This window comes from Hippopotamus amphibius, chromosome 8, assembly GCF_030028045.1.
Source record: "Hippopotamus amphibius kiboko isolate mHipAmp2 chromosome 8, mHipAmp2.hap2, whole genome shotgun sequence".
NCBI lineage: Eukaryota > Metazoa > Chordata > Mammalia > Artiodactyla > Hippopotamidae > Hippopotamus > Hippopotamus amphibius.
In genome coordinates this window covers 137,630,022-137,652,007 of record NC_080193.1, presented here as the reverse complement: position 1 = coordinate 137,652,007, position 21,986 = coordinate 137,630,022, and the positions used below count along the sequence as shown (strand labels likewise).

Here is a 21,986-nt window from a genome sequence, read left to right as displayed (position 1 = left end):
AGGGCAGGGGAAGATGCAGGAGGGAGGACCCTGTTTTATTTTCAAGGAAGCTTTCCTTGTACCAGAACTGGTTCAAGGAAACTGGTTCAGGATTTATGACATTGTTTTCCCTGTCTATGCGCAGCACGTTTTTGTTCTGCTCATTTTTTATTTCTAAATGATATAACCATATGATATATGTTGAAAAGTTGCAAGCAGAAAATTAGTTAATTTTCCCATGGCTTGTAAAACCCCTTAGTCATGGATTCTACAAAACCCTGCTTTGCCAGCAATCTGGCCAGATATGGTGGCCCTATGCAATGAAACAATTCCTTATTCTCATCAGCCACATGAAAGTAAAATAAGTAAGTAGATGAATAAGCAACTTGAGCTTCAGACTAGGGCTATGTATATGTATAAATGTTTAAAACTACTAAAAGAATCTACCTATCTTGATCAGTGGTTAAACGTGTAATTACCAAGGAAATATATATAAAAAAAGGTGCTTCCTATCCCTTACTGATAAACCATAATCATAGAAATAATATAACCTGGAATGACCTCAAAATTATGGAATCCATTAAGGAAGAATATTTACTCCTAGCAACAACAAAAAGCAAGGTTCAGTATCTTTTAAATGCTAAAGATTTATCAAACCTAGAATGTCTATATAGCAAGCAATAATTCAATTAGAATCAATGGGATAAAATATTAAAGCTGTACTCTTGGGCAGAGATTTAAGATTTGATATATTTCTTGCATAATCTATTTGATAATCGTGCTTGAGGTTTAGTGTTTCATAGGGAGTGTTAATTTGTGTTTTGAGTAATCCTGATTTGTCGAAATTTAAGTGTATTTAATGACTCAAGGAATTTCCCCAGAAAATTTCCTAATGTCAGTTATCACAGTTACCAAAGTTGTTTCTGTGATTAATTTGCTGTTTAGGGGAACTACTTGCCACACTCAGATTGTCTTTCTCAACGTGTCCTGTTCAGCCTGCCTTTAAAAATGTCCCTCTCTGCAGCTACACTAAGTGAAGCAAACCAAAAACCATTCATAACAACATAGGTCAACTTTCCAATACTATCTAGATGGGGGCATCTATTAGAGAATATATTTTGATTCTTTCAACAGCTAATGCAACGTTTCAAAACACCATGGAAGGAGGGCGGGGTTTTGGGGGGTTTTTGGTAAAAACTCAATTGTTGACACTCTTCCAACAGAATCTAGAAAGTGTACACACCACCAAAAGAGAATGTTTTGCAATCCAGCCTAAGAACAGCAAACACTGAATCTCGTATCTTAAATTTGAAGAAGGAATAATAGAGTTTGATAGATGCTTACTGGGGCATAGTTATTTCCATTTTTGCTCTTTGTGTAATTTCTTCAGTTTTACTTTGATTCAATACTTTTGTCTTGTTTTGTGCTTGTCGGGTGGTTCTTGTTTGAATGTCCCTAAACTTTGGATCCTCTAATACTAAGTGATGGGATTGATGTCTTTTAACAATTGCAGAAAGCACTTCATACTTGCTTAAAAGAACAAATGTCTCATTTGTCTTACATAATTTGAGAGTTCCAAATTAGGTAGAGTTTTATCTACCTAAATTCAAATAAAGGGAAGTTAATCTTACATTTATAAAATATTCAAGTGACTTTATATCATAATTAAGATATGGAATTTTTATCAGCTTTGAAAAAATATTCTGGAACTTTCAGGAACTTTAGAAAAGTGAAATTAGAGCTTTTTATTCACCTTAAATTACCTGCTACCTTGACGGTTCCTTTGAACAACCATTAGTATTGTAAATGTGCATTATAACTGTCCAAATTTGGTATAAAATGTGGGAAATTCTGATTAACACTATAATTTTTTTTTAACCTGGGCACTGAGAGGCTTGAGGACCAGGGATATTTCCAGAACACGTTTTATTCACTGTTACGCTCTCATGCCTATCATACTGCCTGGTATATAGTAGATACTTAATAAATACTTGCTAAAAGAATGACTGCTTTTCCAAGCTGCAGGCCATGAACCTGATTCTGGCTGATGACCTTTACTCTTTGAAATCAGGCTAACTCTGTAAAACAATAGCTCCAGATACACAGTGAAAGGTGCTGTGTACCCGCACAGCAGCTCCAGAGCTTGACAAACAAGAGGGTTTTATAGAGGGTAGCAACGTGACTGTAACCATCATTAAACCAGCTTGTGTCCTGGTTTGTACTTGTGTACCTGACGTAGATATTCTTTTAGCCAGATCTGCTAGGCCCGGTAAAAAGCCACTATTTGAGTGCTAAATGAGGACGTTCCAAGTCAGGTAATGTAGCAGAGGAGCCAAACCTGACAAAAAGGGATTATCAGTTGGAGGCAAGACAGGCAACATGGCTGGGATCAGTGGAAAGAGGTGCCTTGGATAAATAACCACTTAAACGTACCCTTTCTTCCCACTCTTTTCAATGCTGCATCTCTGTTCTAATACAGCCCCCTCTCATAACTCCCGCTTTAAAATCCCTTTCCTTAGACATAACCCAGATTCAGATGCTGCTAACGTATTTAAGACATCCAAACCTCTGGGCTAGGAAGAGATTCAATTACTGAATCTTAACGTCTATTGAGTTTTACCTGAATGATCTATGTAGCTGACTTAAGAAAATTAAGGAAGTCAGTTAAGGGCTAACAACACAGGAGAATTCCTTAATCTAGACAATCCTTCATGCCAAGATCTGTGTATCTTCCCCCCATGCGAACAAAGGCCTCTCCGTGGAGCTCTATAGTACCTCCTACTAGAAGTCATTCTTTCCAGGGATCGTCACTTCTAATAGGCTGAGTGTTAGGGAGCTGACAACATAAAATAAGGATGCTTGAGAATGATGTTGAAAAGCTTTCTCAAGTGCCCTTAAGGTTTTGTGGATGATTCCAAGAATATTGGAATTCCAAGAGCATATTTGTACATTGATTTAGTAACTGACTACTTTCAAAAAGGATTTAAGACAACTCACAGTGAAAACGTAAGGGCAAATAAGCCACAATATTTAACACAATTCAGAAACAGGAAACAGAAGTTAGAGAGGAAGAAGAATTCTTAAACTCTCTTGAGGCAATGGAACACAAAATTTAGTGGTGAATTTCCTACTCACCAAAGAACCAATGAGAAGAACACATTGGGCACATATCTCTCAATTTCTAACAAAGAGAACGTGACAGTTCTTTAGGAAGAAGAAATATGAGTGAAAAAACACCATAGAAAAAGTCAGAAGTAAACTTTCTATTGAACCTCTGCAATTCACGGGATGACTTACATTCATTTTCACATTTAATTGTGGGCACAACCCTGTGAGATAGATATTATTTTTACAGTAAAGGAAACTGGATCTCAAGAAAAGTTAATTTACGACAAAAGTCACAGCTAGTAAGGGATGGAACTAGGACTTCAGCTCATGCCTGATTCCATAGCTTATATCACACTCAGAGAAGTGAGTAACCCCTCCCTGTATCTCGCCTGCGTCTTCCAACTCAAAGCATGCACACACACACACACACACACGCGTGCACACACAATTATAACCAGGCTATATGCAGAAAGTATAACAGAAACTTCAGGAAAATGACAGAAATAGCAGCTGTAAGCTCAGTATTCTCATGCCAACTGCTATAACAGTAGCAATATCTCCACCATTTATGTGAAATTTAGAATGCCTTTTGTACCATATTACAGATAAATTCTGAGAGAAAAATAGGCATGTCTAATTTGTTACTTGAGGTAATGTTCTTTATGTTTTTATCTGCATGAGGACATCTGAGAGCTGTGCTGAGACCACAGTAGTGGACTGCAGGCAGGAAAAGTAAATCCTATGCAAAGAAGCCAATGAACTGGGGTTTATTCCTACCACAGCACCTCCAAATAAAGTGGCCCCATTTCAGAAGACAGTGTCCAAACCTGCTTAACTCTAGTTTAGCATCACCTGCCAAAGAATCCAATGTGATTAGTTTAGAGAGTTAGAAGGATCAGCAAACTAGATGGTTACTTCCATGAGAGGGGCTGAGTTGTATCTGATCCCAGCAAAGAGTGGGAAAAGAGTCTCCAGCCCCAAAGGCAGAAACAGGCAAAAACAAGTTATCATTCTGGAGAGGTCTCCGGTCTAAGCAGGAAATCTGACAGGTGTCCAGTCGTGGAGATGAAGTCTGAAGCTTGCAGTTAAGGGGAGAGGTTTCAGATGAGTGGTCAGGGAACTCAGAAGGGAACGCATTCTTCGGGGTCTGAGCCAGGTAATACAGGAACTTCAAGATAAAAATCTGAGGTTTAAGAGCTGTACGGAGTTGGGTGAGCAGTATCTTGCAATTGGCACACTATTTATTGGTAACTTATGACAAATTTCAATATTGCGAAGGCTTTTATTCTCTGGCAAAGAAACACAGATAGATGAAGTGACTTGCACAAACGTCAACCTGTGGCAAATTCAAAACCAGAACTCGTATTATGTGGCTTTTCTTCTAAAATACCCTCGACCCATTTCTGTGAGTGACTCTACCATGAAGGAAACAAGATTGGAAACAGTGGCTGTTGTGTTTCAGGTCTTTCAATGATCATTTTTTATCATATCACAATCAGTCTGACCAATTATGTCACACAGTAGTTCTGCAGACGCAGGATTCCTGTGGCTGCTTTAATATTTAAAATAGTAAAAATTGTTAAATCAAATATGATCTAATTTGAAATTCCTCTATGGGCCACATGCAGTCGAATTATCTACACAAAGAATTTATTATTACTTTTAGCTATAGTGAACAGTAATAACAAAGTTGACCCAAAAAGGTAGGAAATCCTAAAATTACATTATAAGGCATTATATAATGCCTCCTCCCTCTACTCTAAAACATATTTGAGTGGATCTATTTTTACTGACAGAGGAAAGTCAACCTGAGAATTAAAATTTCTACATGCCCCTTAAAATAGCTAAGACACAAACAGAGGAGTTGAGTATCTTTGACCCATTGTATCCTGGACACTTTTTTAAAATAACATAAAATTTTATTCAGTTTAAATTGAGTAGCACTTGTCACAAGCTATTGTTTAATCGTTTTTACAAGTTTTAATATAGTCACTGAATAGGTTGTCAAAACAGTAGAGCTGTGAGAAGCTTTATATATGCATCGTAAATTCTGGCACAATTTCCATTTCTGAAAACCAAACTACACTTTCAAAGTACATTAACTGTTCTCCTTCCCTTTCACTATTTTCAGTGCTTTTCAAAACATTTAGTACGAATATTGTGCATATGAAACATAAATATTGTAAGTATTGTTAGCTAAGAGCACTCTCTGGTATGTAAGGGAATGTATGAGAGATATATATCTCTCTCATGTAGACAAGTATATATATTTGTATATGAGCCATTTGCAAATACCATGGCTATTTCAGGATCATTATTTTTATTAATTATAACTGAGATTTATACCAGAGAGAGCAGTCCAGATTGGCTTGAGGTTCCTTCAAAAGGTTGTCTTTCTGGTTGCACCACCTTTCATTAGTTATGTCTGATTAATTGTCACATTGCATTATATCTGTGCACAGTACGGTGCTATATACATACTGCAGGAAAGGAGAAGCAGTGTGAAACGTTGTAGGCATTACGTTTTAATGAGACAGCATTGTGTTGAGTCTGAATGCCTGCAGTTAATTCAGAGAACAAGTATTTGAGTTAAAATTCTGACATGTTTAGCAAACCAAGTATTCATTAAGGTAGGCGAGGTAGAACTCCTGTGTGACAATTACTACACCTGCGGTTCTGTGAACAAGAAATATACTTTATTTCAGGTGGAGGTACCCTGTGCGCTGGTAGTATGAAACTCTTTCTTTTTTTTCTTCAGGTCCTAAAGGGTTTCCCAGAATGTTTGCAAGCTGACATTTGTCTACACCTCAACCAGACTTTGCTGCAAAACTGCAAAGCCTTTCGGGGAGCAAGTAAAGGTTGCCTTAGAGCTTTGGCAATGAAGTTCAAGACCACCCATGCACCTCCAGGAGACACCCTGGTTCACTGTGGGGATGTCCTCACAGCACTTTATTTCTTATCTAGAGGCTCCATTGAAATCCTCAAAGATGACATTGTGGTAGCTATTCTGGGTGAGTGTTTTAGAATTGGATAGTTGTTAGCTAGTGCAATTCAAAGTTTAAAATGATAGAAAAAGAGGACTTTCCTATTTTTTTATAAGTACTATTTAAGACTGATGAGTAATTATTTTTGACTGATGAGTAATTTTAAAGCTTTATTTAAAATTCAAATCAAATCAAATTAACCTTGTAGAAAATATGTTTTCTTCACTGTCTCACTTTTTCTCTGGTGTGTAAATGTTTCCTAGCGTTTGAGGCCAAATATTTGAAAATAGTCAGCATTTTCCTTTTCATGCTAGAGGATCTTGGATTCATGCTGAGCCCTTATCACCTTAAATAAAATATATATGTAGTAAGCACACTTGCTGGCATGTGCCAATGCCCTGTCATGAACTGGGTTTATATGCTGATGAATTTCATCTGTTTGCTGTGCACTTTCCCTGCTGTGTCCCATCAAACAGAAATACCTGAGTCCTAGGTAATATAGGGCTATAAACTTAACACCCGGGGATAAATGTGGTTAGGAGATGAAACTTAGTAATAAGTTAAACTGGTTTGGGTGCAGAAGGAAGTCCATCTATCCAATCTGCCTCTTCAAAAATAAATTTAGTCAGTGTGAACTTGTAAGATTTCTTTGGAATATTAGAACAATGGGGAAGAACAAGGGAGCAGGGAGAAATGAGATCAGCTGTTGTCCTCTCCTTTCCCCTCGCCAGTAGGTTTAAGTCTCCGTCTCCCCATGAGAACACCCACCCTCCATGTTTGTGAACATATGCACTTCTTTTTTCCTGTGGATTAAATCTGCTTCTATTTAAATAATGAGCACATAAGTCAATGATTTTCTTTCACTCGACTCTTGATGTTAATATCTAAAAGGACAAGAATATTGTCTGTTTTCCTCACTGCTATGTAGAACCAGAATGGGCATAGCACAGGACCCAATATATGAATGAAGATGTTTGAGAGATTCCTATATATTTTGATAATTTTATTATAAGAGCTTTTTTAAAATTTTTTTCAGAATTGACCAGATGCACAATTTGGTTTACAATCCAATACGTAGGCCAGGAATAAAAACATATTCTAAATCACTTAGCAGCTACATAATAAAGTCGGATTTTCAGCAGATTTGGCCTTGACAGTTTGCTCTAGTATGTTGCCAGGGAAGGAGCATGCATCATTGCATTCCTGATCTTCAAATCAGCCAGCCCTAACTTCTACAGGAAGGTAACAAGCCTTCTTGCTTTATAAAACAGTAATTTTAGAGTGTAGTTAAGCTGTACACGGTGACTGGCTTACTCTGCTCATTTACAGTCACATAAGCTAATTAAAATACAAAGCTCTTGCTGAATTTAGTTCAGAGCTTTTCTCTGATAATATCTATACTGAAGTATCAAAACTATAACGAATTTCAAGAGATTCTCCTTTTCTGTCTCCATTTCCATGTAAATCTGCGCTTAAAATCCTCAGCAATTGTGATTATTTATTCTATTTTTGAAAAGCTAAGTATTTATTTAAAGTTCATGTATTCTCTCCAATGTCAATTTTTCTTATAAAGATATGGCATCTGATTTCTCCCCATTATATTCACATTTAAAATAAGAACATTACAGCATTTTTCTTTTACTTGAACTTCATTGTTTAATAAAAGTCTTTGGTAGTTGCCATAGTCAGGTATATATGAACTTGTCTACCAAAAACTAAACTAACAGATCCAGGGAGTTTTTTCTAAATCTGAAAAGAAGCTTCAGGATATATGTAAGAAGGTACATTTTACGCTGCCATTGACTGTCTTTAAAAGTTAGGTAATCAATAATCCGTCAGTGGTTATTATGCATGTATTCCATAGGTATGATTTCTAAGTGCCTTGACACTCAGAGACAGAAAATTCTAAGTAGCCATGACATTCAGGGAGAATATTGGGAGGAGATGAACTATATGAAGGGTGCAAAGATTTTGACTGGAATCAGAAGGCATGGGATTTAGTCATGGCTACTCTCTCTCTCCCTCCCTTTACTTCCCCCAACTAAGAAGGTGACCTTGACCTAATCCGTTTACACTTTTTAATCCTCTTTCCATATTCGTAAAATTTGGATAATAATTAGTCATTTTTTCATGAGGTTATTTTGGGGATCAAGTGAGATAATGCACCTAAGCATTTGACGCAGTGCCTGACACCTACTCAGCCCTCCATAAGCGTTTGCTGGTGCTGTCATCCTCATCCTCATCATTGAAGGACACCTAGGAAAGAAGTGACATGTGGCTAGGCAGAGGGCATGGGGGATGCGGCGGGTGTGTGGATCAGAAGCCAGACACTGAAATAGAAGGACGAAAGGACACATTTTTAGAATAAAGGCCACATAGTAAAAAAGCATGACTATTTTTTTGAGAAAATATAACTAGATTTATTAAACAATTGGACAACATTTATTAAGGGCAAATCCAAAAGCGGTTACTAAAGGAAACAGGGTATCTTCAAGTTGCAGCCCTAGTCCTCTAAGTATTAAAAGAGTTCCACCATTACCCCACGTGGGCATCACCTCCTGAGACCATTCTGAGATAGAAAGTCTGTGAATCTGACTCGCCACAGCCTTTCCCATATTCCTAGATTGACAGAATTAGACCACACCTACTATTGGCAAGACTCTTTTGTGCCAATGTGTGGCATAATAGACTAAAGCCACGTTTGCTGCATTCCTGATGTTTAGCCAAAGAATCAAAACAAAGAAATAATGGCGATTCTACCAGGACCCCGTGCTCTAAGAGGCAAAATTCTGGTCAGCAAACACACATGACTGGAGCAGTCAGTATGAGGTACTGGAATTTTGCTGCCCAAGTGTCTGCTGGCTGTAGGGTCTCACATTTGAAATTTTTGGTTCAGGGATTAGTCAGTGGTCCCCTTCTACTTTCAGAAGGAAAACATTAAGTGCAGATTCCCTTTATTTCCTTTTTTTTCTTTTCTCCTTTGTTCTTTTTTAGGAAAAAATGATATATTTGGAGAAATGGTTCATCTTTATGCCAAACCTGGAAAGTCTAACGCAGATGTGAGAGCTCTCACGTACTGTGACTTGCATAAGATCCAGAGAGAAGACTTGCTAGAGGTTTTGGATATGTATCCTGAGTTTTCTGATCACTTTCTCACAAACCTAGAGTTGACTTTCAACCTAAGGCATGAGAGTACAAAGGTATATGTTACCTGCTTATTTTCATACTCTGACATTGTATTTTATTCTTGGATTGCGCTAATACCTCTGAAAGATCGAGCAAAATAGTGTAGAAAGACTTAACCAATTGTGACTATTTGGAAGGAAAAGCCGGCTTAATATTGGAATTTCTCAATTACAGAGAAGGAATTCGTTCTAATTCCTTTCAAATATATTGAATAATTTTAGGTAGTTCAATTAAATTTGCCCTTTTAGGAACTCTTAGGTGACATATTTGATTTCTAATAGCCTTGGTTTATATTGATTGTGACAATTATTTGTAATAAATGGGTGATTCTAGGCTATTGAAAATTGCCTAGAAGAGTTTATTTTATACTGAGGTTAAAATATTCCCTCAGATATTATTTACACCATACATTGGTTAGCAATGTCTTTTCAATAATCATGAAGTCAAACTCTTAAAGTTTAGGTCCATATTTAACACAGCTTCTAAACCGCAAAAGTATAAAGTAATCAGGCTTATACCTGAGTCAAAATTAATGCTACAGAATGAATAACATATACTTTACTAGAAATAATATTGTAAATAATTCTATGTATGATTAAACTAGGATGAATTCTGAGAGTGTAGCCCTTATATCCCTCACCCTCTTACACTATGCAAATGTGTCCTTATGAGCTAGAAGTGTTCTAAGAATACAGATTTTATGTTGCAGCCCACAATGTATTACTAGGTCATTCCTCCATCCCCTTCCCCTCAAACCTCATAACCCCAACTCCAATTTTAAATACTGTTTTGTCAGAAGCCAAATGTTTTGACACTTGCCAGTGTATTTTAATGCTAAAATAAGTAAGTAAATAAATACATAAATAAAGTCTCTGGGAAAAAAAAAAGATCCTCAAGTCAGTATTTAGGTAAGCATGGTATATTTAATTCTCCCTGGAGTTACAGTCATCCTCAGGGTAGTGTGAGAGACTGGAAGATTTGAAGGTCACCAGAGTACCATTTGATAACCTGAAGCACCAGCTCAGATAATTACTTCTTTTCAAAATACTGAAAAGTTGAAAAATAATTAGGTGATAAGAGGTTCAAGTTACCAAGAGTGTATGGTTTCTATAATGATTTTAATTCAGAATTCTATCAAATTGCAGTTTAATGTCACCAACCTCATTCTTATTTTGCTTTGGAAACAACAAGCATCTACTTCAGATAACTTATTTACATAAAAAGTTTAGGCAGCAACCAAATAAATATGACAGAAGCTTCCATTTCTTTTATTTATTTGGAAACTTCCAGTTTTGTTTACAAGAGAGGGAGGAAGGAGGAACGGGGAACAAAATAATCAAGGGTTCAGAACATAGTGTTTATTGAATTCAACCTTATATTTATCGTGTGAAACTTAACCTTGCCATCATTACCATGTAATTTAAACATCATAGCTAATTATAATTAGTTTATACTTTTTTCTCTGCAGTAATACAGATTCTGCATTTTTTAAACTATTATTATTTTTATTTTAATTTTACCAAGTTACATGAAATACGTTCCACATGAAGGAATATGTTGTCTCTAAACGTTGACAACATCATCCCCAAACATTTCTGATAAATAACTTCTACAACTCTGAGTTCCCCATTAGGTGGTGAAACTACCTAATTATCCTATCATTCTATTTTGTAATTTAGAGAAAACCATTAAGCAAAGTATTGTAGCTATTTGCTTGCAATCTAATAATTAAGTCTCAAAGTGGTTGAAATAATATGAAATAGTAAAGAGTTTACTGATAATACATTGTGTTCAAATTGAATAATCTTCCATTTTATCTTCACGTTCCATTAACAAAGGCTGATCTCTTATTACGATCCCAGTCCATGAATGATTCTGAAGGAGACAACTGTAAACTACGAAGAAGGAGATTGTCATTTGATAGTGAAGGAGAGAAAGGTAATTCATTCTTTTTTAAAATTTAAATGCAGAGCATGTGGTTATTAGTTCTTCTTCCTTAAATGCTCATTATACTTCTGATTTCAAGGGTAAACTTTAAGCGGATTTTAGGAAGGTAAATCCTTTGCTTTTTTCAGTAGCTAATGATATGGTTGCTCATTGATAGCTCTCAACAATGTTTCTCAAGGCCTGATCCTAGGCCCTCTTCTCTTCTTATTCTATATCATACATTTTCCCTGAGTAATCTCATTTTTACCCGTAGTTTAATTATATTTTCACATAAGAGATGTGCGTATTTACCTCTTAATCCCAGACCATCCGAGGTTCAATCTCATTTATTCAAATGCCTATTAAACCATCTACTTGAAATTGCAAAGGCAGCACAAACTGAACATTTCTTAAATTGAAATCATGATGTCCCCCTGGAAACCTCTCTCTCCATCAGTTGCTGTATCTCCAAATGGCACCACCATTCAATAAATTGCACAAAGTAGGTATCTATCTAGGAACCAACCTTCTCTCAACCTCTTCATCAACCCTGGTAACAAGTCTTGTTAGTGATATCTGCAACACATCCATTTACTCTTCCAACTAGGTCTCTTTTGGTTCACTTTTCTCCATCTTCATGAGCGCAGCTCTGGGCCAAGCTACTGTAATACTGAAACACATTTCAACTCACCTTCCCAACTTGCCCCTCTGTCATCTATTCTCCACGCTGGACCACTGATGATTTTTTTTTTCTAAATGCAGTTATGTTTATGTTTAAACACATATTTAAAGCCCTCTAAAGACTTCCCATTCCCTAAATTCTTCATAGGATAGGTCTATGCCTACCTCTTCAATCTTATCTCATACCATCCTTTCCTTCACTACTCTAAACTGGCCTTCCCTATCAGCTCCTCTCTTTTGCAGCATTTATTCCAGTTGTACTTCCATATGATTTGTGTCATTATTTAATCAATTATGTCTGCCTGTAGATCTTAAGCCCCATGGGAAATATTTACTCACCTGAAGCTTCAGTGCTTGTTGCATAGCAGGTGTTCAACAAAAAGTTTTTGAAAGAATGAATGAGTTAATGAACTAGCATTTGAGCATCTTGCATGTGATTCTTTTCCTCCTTTTGCCTTCTTCATCCAAGTTCTTTTCTTGGCCCTCTTCTCTCTTAATTCTCTCCCAAGGGGAGAGCATCTACTAGCTTTAACTTGCCCTCTATTTCAAGTGAACTCAGCTGCCCTCTCTTTCATGTACATCATTTTTGTGCTTTTGCTTATATGCTTTCCTTAATTGGAATTTACCTCCGTGTCCTCAAACACATATATACTCACGTACACATACACACACACAAAGAACTATACCACAGCACTTTTTTATCCATTAAATTACATTTTTTGTCAAGGTTAATCTTCAGTGATATTCAGTGTGAACTCTTTTTTGATTTCCTCAAAAGTATAGGTTTTCTTTCTTTTATGAATTCCTAAGTCACTTCCCTCTTGTTATACGGACGGTCCTTGACTTACGATGGTTCAACTTGTGATTTTTCGACTTTACAATACACATTTAGAAGAAATCATACATCAAATTTTGGATTTTGATCTTTTCCCAGCTAGCAATATGCCGTAAAATACTGTTTAGTGATACTGGGCAGTGCCAGCTCCCAGTCAGCCACGCGATCACAAGGGAAACAGCCAATACGCTTATAACCATTTTGTTTTTCACTTTCAGTGCAGTATTCAATAAATTACACGAGATATTCAACTCCTTATTGTAAAATGAGCTTTTGTTAGATGATTTTGCCCAACCATAGACTGATGTAAGTGTTCTGAGCATGTTTAAGGTAGACTAGGTTAAGTTATGATGTTCAGTAGGTTAGATGTATTAAATGCATTTTCAACTTATGACATTTTCAGCTTACAATGGGTTTTTTGGAATGTAACCGCACTGCAAATCAAGGAAGATCTGTTTTCAAAATCTGCCCTGTACAGTGGTTATGGGTATATTTGTCCTTTTTCTCTATCAAACTGCAGATTCCTTTAGCAAAGCATGGTTGATAAATATCTGTTGAATTGGGCTAATTGTTGAATCCTCTGGCTGACTGCAGAACAATAAGCCACTCACCGAGAGGTGATAATTTATTTCTGCAATGTCCTTCATTATTCTCCTGGTGACTTTTTCTAAAATCAGAACCATAACAGTCAAGCTGTTCTTCTATCGACCTAATCTAAATCCCTTATCCTGAAATTAATCTCATATTTTGATCTCACTAGAAACAAAGAACAGCTTGACAATGTTGTCTATATAATAATGTCCTCCATGCAGTTGAAGATTTATTAAATCTCCTTTCAGTCTTATTTAGTTTCCTCATTCTCAAGCTAAATAATCTAACGTTTTTATCTCCTGATAAGGCCCTGAGAGCATGTCAAAATTTATATTGTGTTTATGCAGCTAGACATTTCTATTGATTCTGAAAACTTTTCCTTTAATCACAGGCTTAGTCTGTAAGACCCATTTTATATAAAGTGTTGATGGTAAGGGATTTGTCTGCCTGTACCTCTTTGAAGTTGCCTGATGTGTCAGTGAGTAAGCATGATTTAGTCAATATGAAAACACAATTAACTCTAGCTATCCAGAGCCTGAGAGTGTTTCAACCTTCAGGATTCCATGGTGCTATAAGCAAGTTTAAAATTTGCTGAAAGCAATTTAATCCTAATCACCCCGATCTAAAGATCTGAAGGGGATGCTCATTCTATACTTCTTGATAGAGAATCATTATCTGGGAGGAAAAATGCATAGAAGTAAGCATAAAGAACAGAGAACTTTCAGAGATAATTGATACTAAATGACATGGAGGGTAAACTAAAAGCCGCCCATGAAATGTATTGATTAGAGTTAGTTTACTACTCATTTGAAACAATACCTTGAGGGCAGATATCCAAGAGTGCTGATGACTGTGACTTAATCAGCAGAGGCAACAAGAACCAGAGAGAAGCACATGTGGGTAGCTGCTGGACACAGACAGGGCTTGAGTCTTAACGATTACCACTCATGAGTTACTCAACCAAACACTGAAACTCTTCAGGCTTCAGTTCTTACCTGCATACCACCCCCATCATGCCCACCACGTGGTGCTAAGGAGCTTACATTCAAAAAGAGATATTAAAAATGCAAATATATGTATAGAACCTCTGCAAGCTGACTTGAACTAAATAGAAGTTTAACATATTGGATCACTTCTCTCCTACAGTGCATTTGTAGATGAAAGTGGTTTGTCCTCATAGGCTGTGCATTTCTTCTGGGGAAATAAACTCAGTTCTGGACAAGAAAGAGTTGTCAGTTCAAGTCCAAATTTGAGCACACTTCTTTTTTTTTTTTGAAGATATATTCAAAAAGTTCTCTTTCTTTCCTGAAGTTCTGGCATGGAGCTACCCAGGACCTTTCCAACCTGACTATGGTCATTGTAGGGGGAGATGTTATAGTTCCTGAGATGGAAGTAAAAAGTTATTTTTACAGAAAGTGAAGAATGAAAATGTATCTTCAATGACTTCCTTAGTGATCGCAAGCATTGGCAAAATAATTGGATAGAACAGAAATAAATGAGGTCTAACCATTTGGAACATGTTGAAAAATAGTCTCTAAATAGTCTTCAAAGTTGAATTGTACTTCAGAGTGTGCCAATGTGGTCTTTTGGGTTATGGGAACACTTCTTTTAAAATTTTATGTTGCGGAACTAAGATTCTATGAGCCACGCGGTGCAGCCAAAAAAATAAAAATAAAATAAAATAAAATAAAATTTTATGCTGTGTATATTTTATAAGGTATTATATTTTATAATATCTTACAAAATATAAATTTTATGATATTTAAAAATTTATATTTTATATAAAATTTATATTTTGTAAAATTACATAAATTTTCCTACAGTAGCATGTATAATGGCACATGAGATACACACACCCAAACATATATATTGTTTACTGATAGAACTTTTGTGACCAAATAGTTGGAATATTCTGCTCAACTTTTTCTATGAACAGAAAATGCAATATCAAAGTAGCTACTAATGGCTGATTTAGGGGGCCAGTGACCTTTCAAGAGAGAATAATTCAATGAGAACAGCAATTAATAGGCCTCCCCTCAAAAAAGAAAAAAATTGAAATTTGTTAAAGATATGACTGTACCAACCAAAGGGATGGGAATCAAGGTGAAAAAAGGTCAGCATCATCTTTATATTGGATTTAGATGGTGCCACACGTGTCTAAGAAAACAGGAACCCATTTTAAGAGATATATACATTCTAAGAACAATTTTCTCATTTCTCTACCCATGGAATTTTTATTGAAATGGGCACTTCTATATATATTCAACTGGTAAAATCTAATGTTCCAGAAAATGAGTGGAAAGAGGTCTTGAGCTTATCGTACCTGTGTTTCAAAGAATAGCAGTAAACTTTATCTCTGTAATATTGGTTTAGTGATTTCACGTTGCCATCCAAAAGTCAGTAAAGTTTTGAAAGTGTTTCTCCAAAATAAATAACTTTTATGAAAGTTATTGGAGTTAGGAGTAAATATATACACTGTTAAACTTGATTTTACAGAATAGGTGTGGGTCAAATTCTAATTTGATTGTTAAGACTTTAACATCTCTTTGGAATATCTTCTCCAATAATAAATAATGATTCCCTTTTGTTATCCATTTCTGCTATATATAAATATATCTTTCTTATTTTAATTTTTTAGATGAGCTTTTTATCTTCATTTATATAGAAAAATGACTGTAATCCACTTTCAACTTTCTTTGATGCTAGAGAGGATCTAAAGTACTTGAAATCAAATGAAGAAATTTATTTTAGACTCCAATTTTCCAATGAAATAAATTTTTCATAATGCATTCAGCTGGAAAATGCTCAGCTTATCTCAAAATTGTTACCAGTTGGAAATCTTAAACGCAGATGCTGAGAGAGTACATTAAATGCCTCTATTTTACCAAAGGTTGGATCCACCCGTTGGGTCTGACAAATAAAAATGATAAATCATCTGAGAGAAAGACTCCGTAAATGATGGAGAGAGCACAAGCATTTGTTCCCAGATTGTTTGAGATGTAAGAATTTTATATAATCATTCTTAAGGTGGATGGGCCAACCACTCCATCAGGACATTTGCTCTGTGCTCTTCAATCCATCCTGAACCCAGAGAGACACCCACAGGACAATTCACAGCTGCTTTAGAAACAAGGGATTTTTTTAAGTTTTCAGTCATCTAAGTTAGAAAAATTTGAGGCTTAATTAAACAGACAATTTTTTTCTTTTTTTTCTAACAGGAATGATTATACAGTCTCACTTCTAGCAAAAGGGAAAATGTAAAAACTCACTCAGATTACTATTCAGAATACTATTTCTACATAGTATTTAAGAAAGAAACATTAAGAAATAATAATAATAAGATAGCATTAAGAATAACATTAAGGAAAATAGTACCTAATGCTATTTAATGTCTATTAAATAATGCAGTTTAACTAGAATAAGGCAGAAATGGAACAGGCCATCAAAATCTAGAGGTACTTGGAGGCTAAGTGTAATGCTTTTCAGCCCAATAGCATGTATTCCACTAGCCAACCTCCAGCCTAAGCCTGAGCAGTTTCCATTTTTAATCCGCAAATAGATTGTCATTTCAACTGTCATTTTAAATGATCAGATTGGAAGCTCTGGTTTATCTAGTATGGAATAGAAAAATGTTGCAGTTGGGCTGCATCAAAGAAACTGTTCACCTGGCCTGAGTTCCAAAATGCAACTGGCTGACATTCCAGTGGCAATGAACACAGAAATAAATGTGGAGTAATTTCCCCTACGTATTAGAAAAAATTCAAGGATATCAAACTTTTTCTTCTTGCATGATCATGCTTTTATCTGAAATTTTTGCTAAAGGATTTAGATACCATGTGTATGAAGTAATTTGCTCTGTTTCACCAGAGAACTAAATAATAATCTGTCATTCACCACGTTTTGTGAACACATGTCCAAGCTGAAATCAGCAAGTCATAATTCAATTTAACAATATATGTTGATTGATGAATTAGTGCCTAAGCATCCAAAATCAAGCCATAATTCAGTAAACTAAGACCAAGGCCCATGTGGTAGGTGGGACAGAACGTTTTACTATGTATGAAGATTTACAAATCTACAGAGAACTCACAAGGCCTCTCAAGTCAAAAAGTCAAAGTGATTTAATCATTTGTGATGCACATTCATCACAGATATCCATGTTAGCATTATCCTTACTTGGACTAGAGACATGTGAATTAGATGTTAATTCAGTGTACATTTGATTCTGCTGGAAAATATTCCATGCGAGTGTTTAAAAGAAAAGCATTTTGGGGATGATGAGCAGCCTTTGGCTGATGCAAATCCCATTGGTGCCCAAACTGCACAAAGGTTTATTGAGAAGCAGCAAACTGACGCAATTCATTAAGCAGGTATGAGGATAATTTAGAGAAGAGAAGCGTTTTCTTTTTATCACATTTACTAGCATAAAATTGGAAACTATTATTTTTTGAGCAATGAAATATGTTTATAAAGTGGGGATATGTTGATCGAATTTTCAAAGTTAAAAATCAAAGAAAACAGAGGAAGAGATGACAAGAATGAAGAAGGGCTGTGTCAGTGACAGTGGAGAGAAAGGGCTCATGTAAGAAGCGTTGATCTGAATATTTACAGGCAACTAGATTAGTGGTTGAGTAGAGAAATATAAGTGACACTGAGTAATCAGTGATGTCGACAGTGCTTGAGATTGGTAAGGTCTGTGGTCTTCTCAGTAATGATGAAGTCACTGAGCAAATGGGAAACCTTAAAGAAAATAAATTCAGCAATCTGCTTGCACTACATTTAACTTTAATTGGCAAAATGCAAACTAACTCCTTAATAACCATTTCACGTGAAGCAGGTTTTTAAACTCTATCCATTTTTACCTTGGGCTGCTTTCTGGCTTCTCAGAGTTTAAATTATGATTTTTTTTTAAATAAAAGAAAAAGATCTCTGTTTAATTTCTGTGCCATATGGGAATTTTAAAAAACAGTTGGAAGTTTCTCTGAAGTGGCCTTAAATCAGTTCATTTGGCCTTCTATAAATAACAAAGTAAGCACAACCAGGCAGAGAGTGGATAGAGACATTGTCTTAAACACTGCTCTAGAAAATGATATACCTTCTGGAGTATGTTGGTTAGTTATCAGCGGTAACCAGATGGAGAATTATACTGTCTCCCCAGGACGCTAATGGAAACAAGCTCTGCGATTCGTCTCTTGGAGTTTTTCCTGCTGAAATATGTTCTAACACAACCTTCAGGGCTGAAATTATCCTGACATTTCAGTATAAAACAGCCAATATGCACTACTGGCTTTAATGTAATTAGGGAAACCTATCTTAATTACTGTTTTTAAGCTTTATATTCTTTGCAATATGCTGCACAACCAAACTGCCTGGAATGTCAAGGCTATTACATGCTTTGAACTGGGGTTGAAATTCAGCCTGCTAGCCTTTACCGCAAGGCTTCCGGTTTTGACCTTCACAATGTGTGAATGACCACCACAGATGAGAGGGCGTGAAAGTTAAAAATAAACAAACAATAAGCTGCAGAGTGGTGGGATATTTTAGAATTGGGACCCTTTTTTCTTCACATTTTCATTTCCTTAAAGAGATAGTACAGCATATTCTAAGAATACAAACAACTGTTGAGCGTGTATACATCTGGTTTAAGTTACCCAACATTTTTTTCTCTGAGTTAGAAACGTGATTACTACCACAGATATTCTTTTAATTTTGAAATGAATAGTGTATTTCATTAAGATAATCTAATGTCCCCTGAATTAAGAAAAAAAGGTCTTACGTAGTTACACTTTCAGTAGGAAAAAAGAGAAAGAACAACTTTTCCGGCAGTAAAAAAAAATTCTACGTTAAAGTTATTACAAAAAAATCACTATGAAAAAGATAGTTTATGTAGAGCTAGAGAGTGTAGTGTGCACAGAGTCTCACATTTGATTATCTTCTATAAAACAACTTTTCTTTGATAGATTTTGGCAAAGAAAGCACTACAAATGATCCTGAAGACTCTGTAGACACCATAGGACATCATCACAGTTCCAGGAAACACTTTGAAGAGAAGAAAAGCAGATCTTCCTCTTTCATCTCCTCCACCGACGATGAACAGAAGCCTCTCTTCTCAGGAGCTGCGGATTCTCCTCCAGGAATGGGAAAAGCAACTGGACTTGACCTTGAAGAAACAGTGCCCACCTCAGGAAGAATTCACGTAGATAAAAGAAGTCGCTCTTGCAAAGGTAATCAAGTTTCTCAGGAATCAGGTTGTCTCTCCTCAGTGCTAATCACAAAATGGTGACTTTGCACAAATGAAGAACCATACCTCATATTGATCTAATCTGCAATTTTGTGATATGTTTGCAAAGATCAAATCTTAGGTCATCTACAGAGTGTTTGCAGGATTCTGGGATAGTGGTCATTATTCCCAGTTATAGCACAGGAGGTTCTGCATGGTCAGACTTCACATAATGCCACATAGAACACTGCAGGAATGTCTATGGTGGTGATTCCATGGGGAGAGGGGAATGATGAGTATTTGAAGAGAACACACCCATTGGTTAGTGTATGTATCGTCTGTATCCATTTCTCACCCCCAAATCTGTTTTTTTATATCATTCAAGGCCAATGCAATAACAATATAATAAATACCAAAAAGAATTTCAGTTAACTGGGAATTATGAGAAGATGGGGAGAAATGCCCCTAAATAAAGGATGCTTTTGATCCAGCTCATTTGAACACATTTGTTTAAAAGGGATACCCAAATATACGGGTTTTGTTGTAGAAAATACTCATGAGCTGGGTAATTATGCTTAATCAGTATATTCAGATTAGATGCTAAAGGATGGAAAACTCAGGAAAACTTGAGGACTATCACATGAAAGAACAATTAAGTTGGCATAGCAGGAGCTAGATATACAGATCTCGTTAAATCTCGCTAAATGGGTGCAAGAACAGGTATGGAAAGTTGGCTTGGGTTCCAAGTCCAATTCTGTGACTTACTCCCTTTCTGTCTTTCAGTAAGTGACTCGACAGACCCCACTAAGACTCAGTTTGCACATCTTCAAAATAGGAATAATATTTTCTAACCACCTAGTCTGTTGTGATTATTAAGCAAGATAACATGTATAAATTACTTTCTCTGAAATAAAACCCCCAACTCTGTTTAGTATTTTCTCACAGTTTTTCTTTACTAACCCTTTAATCATTGAATATATTCCCAGATATAAAAAATGTAGAGATGAAGAAGGTGTAGCAAAAAAATCAAAAGAATATAACAGAAATGAAGGAAAAATAGGATGTTCTTGACCTGGCAGGATACAAAATTATGACACAGAGTAAGTAAATATCACCTATCATTGTCACCATTATTCGAAGTGACTATATCTGACAACAAAAGTTTTGTTGAATCTAGGATGTTTAGTCTCTACATTTTTTCAGTTACTTTCCCTATTTTATCAAATTAGCTTTTGCCGTGACCCCAAGTTGAAGTAAGCTAAGAATATATGCAAATGTTCTCTGGACAATCTAAAATCTTGATGAAGTGAATGAAAATAGTACCTCATTTATCACAATGGAAGAATGGAATATTAAATGTGATTACCAAATGTCCCATTTTAGTTATTTATGAAAACGGATTCTGGGAAGTTCTAAAAATAGAAAAAGGTTGTATCATGGAAGTCAGAAGTTCTGAAGAACCACCCTACTATCTCCAAAAGTCAGCACAACATGGGCCTGAATTTTTCAAAATACTTTTTGTTGTTTTCCTCTTGAGTTTGAAAGTCTCAAGTGACAAGTCATTAAAGATATATTTTGGAGATTTTATTTGACTTTATAGTGACTCTCACTGATAGTGAACTCTCATGCCCTTCATCTTATATTTTTCTTTGCCACTGCTTCCAATTATTTTTCATTAGTTATTCTACACACACGTAAAAGATAGTATTCTAACAAATCATCTTAATACCTACAAATTTTAATTTTCAAAAATTTACAGTGTGATCCCTATTCAAATAAATAATTACCTTTAAAATTCACAGTTAAATATTCATATCAATTGGATAAGCATAACTGATGTTGTATAGAGTCAATCAGTGTGACACATGGTTGACCTGGATAATTAATACAATCAACCAATGGAGAATTCTAAAACTTTATTCACTACAAATTTCAGTCCCTAATGATTTTTTAAGGTGAAATACTGCGCCATGATCAAGAATTTGAACAATATGTATGGTGCAGCTGTAACTTCTGTGGTTTGAACTACTAAATCCCCACAGATTTTAGTTTTATCATCAATAAGAAATGCCACTTACATTTCTAGCATTTATCATGCTGAATCCAACAGAGGAGCACCTTTAGACAAAACTGAAAAGAAAAAAAAAAAAAAAAACTAGACTCTGATCCTACTTACATTGAGGTCAAAAGTTGACTTTAGGAAAATTGTGTACCCAGAGCAAAGTGAAAGTTTACTTTCTGCTCATCCATTTCCAGAAATGTGTCTTGCAACTATAGCAACATTTTCCAAGGCAACCAAGTACAGATTCTTTCTGAGCTATATTTAGAAAGTATCTACAAGGATGTTCATTTTGATTAAGACTACTAGGCAGGATTTCCCCTTTGAACTCCTTTTTTTTAAAAAATTGCTGTTAAAACAAGCTAATCACACATATCCAGATTTTAATAAAAGAGTGAATTATAATCAAGAAAGCCT

The 21,986-nt window shown here is 35.7% G+C and overlaps 1 protein-coding gene across 1 annotated transcript in view; it reads left to right on the top strand.

Annotated features, from left to right (window-relative positions):
- KCNH7 (potassium voltage-gated channel subfamily H member 7) overlaps positions 1 to 21,986 on the top strand; it is a 442,627-nt gene that overhangs the window by 408,343 nt on the left and 12,298 nt on the right. Inside the window, exons 10-13 of the mRNA XM_057744784.1 lie at positions 5,846 to 6,098; positions 9,066 to 9,271; positions 11,096 to 11,195; positions 19,263 to 19,514. Coding sequence (XP_057600767.1) covers positions 5,846 to 6,098; positions 9,066 to 9,271; positions 11,096 to 11,195; positions 19,263 to 19,514 — 811 coding nt within the window. The remainder of the gene's footprint in view (positions 1 to 5,845; positions 6,099 to 9,065; positions 9,272 to 11,095; positions 11,196 to 19,262; positions 19,515 to 21,986) is intronic.